Source organism: Callospermophilus lateralis, chromosome 4 (genome assembly GCF_048772815.1).
Source record: "Callospermophilus lateralis isolate mCalLat2 chromosome 4, mCalLat2.hap1, whole genome shotgun sequence".
Classification (NCBI taxonomy): domain Eukaryota; kingdom Metazoa; phylum Chordata; class Mammalia; order Rodentia; family Sciuridae; genus Callospermophilus; species Callospermophilus lateralis.
In genome coordinates, this window is record NC_135308.1 from 108006626 (window position 1) to 108010327 (window position 3702).

At 32.2% G+C, this 3702-nt stretch overlaps 1 protein-coding gene across 1 annotated transcript; it reads left to right on the forward strand.

Annotated features, from left to right (window-relative positions):
* Positions 1 to 939, forward strand: LOC143396942 (olfactory receptor 6C3-like). Its single transcript, XM_076852951.1, has one exon. It carries the CDS (start codon positions 1 to 3, stop codon positions 937 to 939), a length of 939 nt encoding a protein of 312 aa, XP_076709066.1.
* The last annotated feature ends 2763 nt before the right edge of the window (positions 940 to 3702 follow it).

A 3702-nucleotide genomic window follows, 5' to 3' on the forward strand; every position in this document is an offset into this window, starting at 1 on the left:
ATGAGAAACCACACAAGGATTAAAGAGTTTGTACTCCTGGGCATATCGGACAACCCGGAGCTTCAGGTTATACTTTTTATCTTTTTATTCATAACTTATTTATTAAGCATCACTGGAAACCTAACCATCATCATTCTCACCTTGCTGGACCCAAATCTAAAGACCCCTATGTATTTCTTCCTCCGGAATTTCTCCTTCTTGGAAATTCCATTCACCAGTGTTTCCATCCCCAGATTTTTGGGGTCAATAATCACTAAAGTCAAGACCATTTCCTATAACAACTGTTTAGCTCAATTATATTTCTTCATCTCCATGGGTGTGTCTGAATTTTTCCTTTTAACTGCTATGTCCTATGATCGCTATGTCGCCATCTGCAAGCCACTGCATTACACCACCATCATGAATAAGAAAGTCTGCTCCCTTCTTGTCTTTGGTTCATGGCTGGCAGGATTTCTGACCATTTTCCCACTACTCATGCTTATCCTCAGGTTAGATTTCTGTGCTTCCAATGTCATTGATCATTTTTCTTGTGACTACTTCCCCATCTTGGAACTCTCATGCTCAGATACGTGGCTTTTAGAGCAAAGTGGCTTTTACTTTGCCTTTGTTACTCTTCTCTTCACATTGGCGTTGGTGATTCTGTCCTACATATGCATCATTAGCACCATCCTGAGAATCCCATCTGCCAGTCAGAGGAAAAAGGCTTTCTCCACTTGTTCCTCTCACATGATTGTCATCTCCATCTCTTATGGAAGCTGCATATTCATATATGTCAAGCCTTCAGCAAAAGAAAGAGCATCACTGACCAAAGGAGTAGCTCTCCTCAACACCACTATTGCTCCCATGTTGAACCCTTTTATTTACACTTTGAGGAACCAGCAAGTAAAACAAAGCTTCAAACACTTGGTTCATAAGATAATCTTTTACAGAAGCAAATGAAAATATTTATTCAGCTGAATGAGTGCCATGGTGAATATTCAACCAGGGAAATAAAATTTTACTTCTCTTTTATCTTCTATATCCAAACCACAGCAACCTGCAGTGCTGAGATCCTTAGTTTCAGCTTTCTTTTTAACCTGCAAGTGACACTGTTGTGTCTCCCTTTAAACCTATTTTAGGTCCCATGTAATCATTGATTTACAATCCTGACTAGAAAACCAGTGTCTACAGAACTTAAATCACTTTGCTCTTTATTCTTAATAATGAAAATATTTTAACTCCACTGATACTTTATTAAACTTAAAGTCTCTCTTCTATTTTACTACCATACAGTTTTCTTTTTAAAATTACATGAATTAATAAGTGAATTAGTGTCTGCCACAAACTATTTTGCATGCTGTTGGCAGTGTCTGTCCATTTCTTCCTAGTCTCCAAAGGACTTGGATATTTCTTCCATTTAGATGTAATTGAAAATTTTTTTTATTACCTTGGTTTGGCTTAAGTACATGTTCTATGTAGTTTTGTATGTTCTCCTTGTTTATTCATATATTTGTCCATTGAAATGTATATATAAAGTTAAATATTATCTAACCATGATTGCTTATATGCCACCTGCAAATCTGATTAAAATTTCATTAAAAAATAACTATTCTATGCCTTTTGGGACTAGTAGTTATGGCCTGTGCCTTATCTTTTTACTCACCAAAGCTATATGGGAAAATAGACATTTTTTTATACTATGAATACACTAATGCTTAGAAAAGTTGAGTAACTTGACTAAGATCCTGTGCAATAGTAGCCAATATAAGAGCCTGAAATAAAATGCAAACAAGCTAAAACACTAGTCTTTGCTCTATTTTTACGTTTTGTATTGTTTTTAATAAGGATCTGAACAAAGTTTTGGCTCTTCTCCAACACTATCCCTCATGTGGGCATGATTATATAATAATAGTTTTATTCAGGATGATACTAACTCCGGATATTTTATTTGACATATAAATCACAACATTAATCCATCAAAACAAGAAACTCTTCAACTTAAGTGCTGTTAATCAAAAGAATGAGCATGAAAAATGTTTATAGTGTGAACAATATTATGGTAGTAAAAATTATTATAGAAAGGCAGACTAACAATGGAAATAATGGAGGCCTCTAGTATAATGTATTAGATTCCCAGTTTGAAAATTGTCATGGAACATTGGGTAGAGTTCCAAATTAGTAATTTTGATTCTGTATTTGGTTGCTATCTTCATCTCAGAAAATGACATTAAAGGAAAAAAATCTTTACATTTAGTGTTTTTATTTATTTTTTGTCAATTTTTTTCTCTGTATTATCAGACACTGTCTCCGAAGCTTCCTTTTAGAACCTAAATAGTAATGTGTAATATGTTTATATTCCATTGAGTTTTGTTTATGTTTCTCTTCTGTCGATTTTCATTCACTGAATTGGTCCCTTGAGCCAATGACAGAGAAAATGGATAAAAATATACATAAAATTTATGTAGAAACCATGACAAAGCATTTTAAAGCACTTCTGATACTGTTTCTGTGTTATATTTTTGCTTCTTTCTCACAATTTATAGTCAAAGAAATATATCTGTTCTGGATAAAATGGTTTTCCATTTTTGCCATTAAGGCAAAAATGTTGACATTTATTTTAAGTGATACAAACCCTACAACAATTTAAAACCAAGCATACTACTTCAGTGGAAGACATAGGGAGTATTTTTAGAAACACTGGTTTTCCTGGATTACAACAAAAGCATTGTCTATTTTTTTTTTTTTTTTATTATTCCAGTCACGCTGGGTATTATGAAAGCTAGAGGTAAGTTGAACATAGAGAGGGCGGAGGAAGACTCTCAAATCTCAACATTGATTCAATACTTAACAGCTCAACTTTTAATCAAGGTTAAATAGAACATACTTGGGCATATTTTGAAACTTGATATATATAAAAGGTCATAGAAAATTATTAGTATGTTTTTTATTTAGTCTATTTATTTTCTAGTTATTAAAAGCAGGAAATTATTTTCCATATCTCTCTAATTTAATTGAATACTGACTTGTAGTACTGTGATTAGGGGAACAGACTTTAGTTATACATAGTCTGAGAGTGTATTCCACATTTGCTAGCTGTATGGATTAATGAAAATTATACAATATCTGAGTCTTAATGCTTTTTTAGGAATAGGAAGAACAATTTCACACTTGTGTTATAAATACTGAGATAAAATAAAAGTTATCAGTCACTGGAATAAACTTGTGTTTAGTAAATCACAATTACAAATAGTTCCCTTCCCTGAGTTGAAAATTATTTCTACCCAAAGAAAAATAATTAACACAACTATTCTTAAAACCTAAGAGTCACATGATTTATGGAGTACATTTGTTTACATGATTATATTTAATTCTCAAAAACACTCTTGAAATTCCAACTGCATTTAAAGCAGAGACTGAAAGTCAATTAACATATCCAAAGTCACCAATCCATTGCATGACACATTTATGTCTTTAATCTACATCAAACAGGTAAGCCCATCCCTAATATAATAAATAATAAATTAATCATGTTTTAAGATGATAATTTTTTATTAAGTCACTTTCTCTTTCTTTGTTGTTTAAATATAGATCACTAGTTAATAGAATAAAAGTATAAACTCTTAATAGACATGAGTGTTAGTAAACATGAAATGATCAACAGATATGATTCAATGATCTCTCTTTTACCTTGATTTGCTTCTATATAAGCTAGTATGATTACAG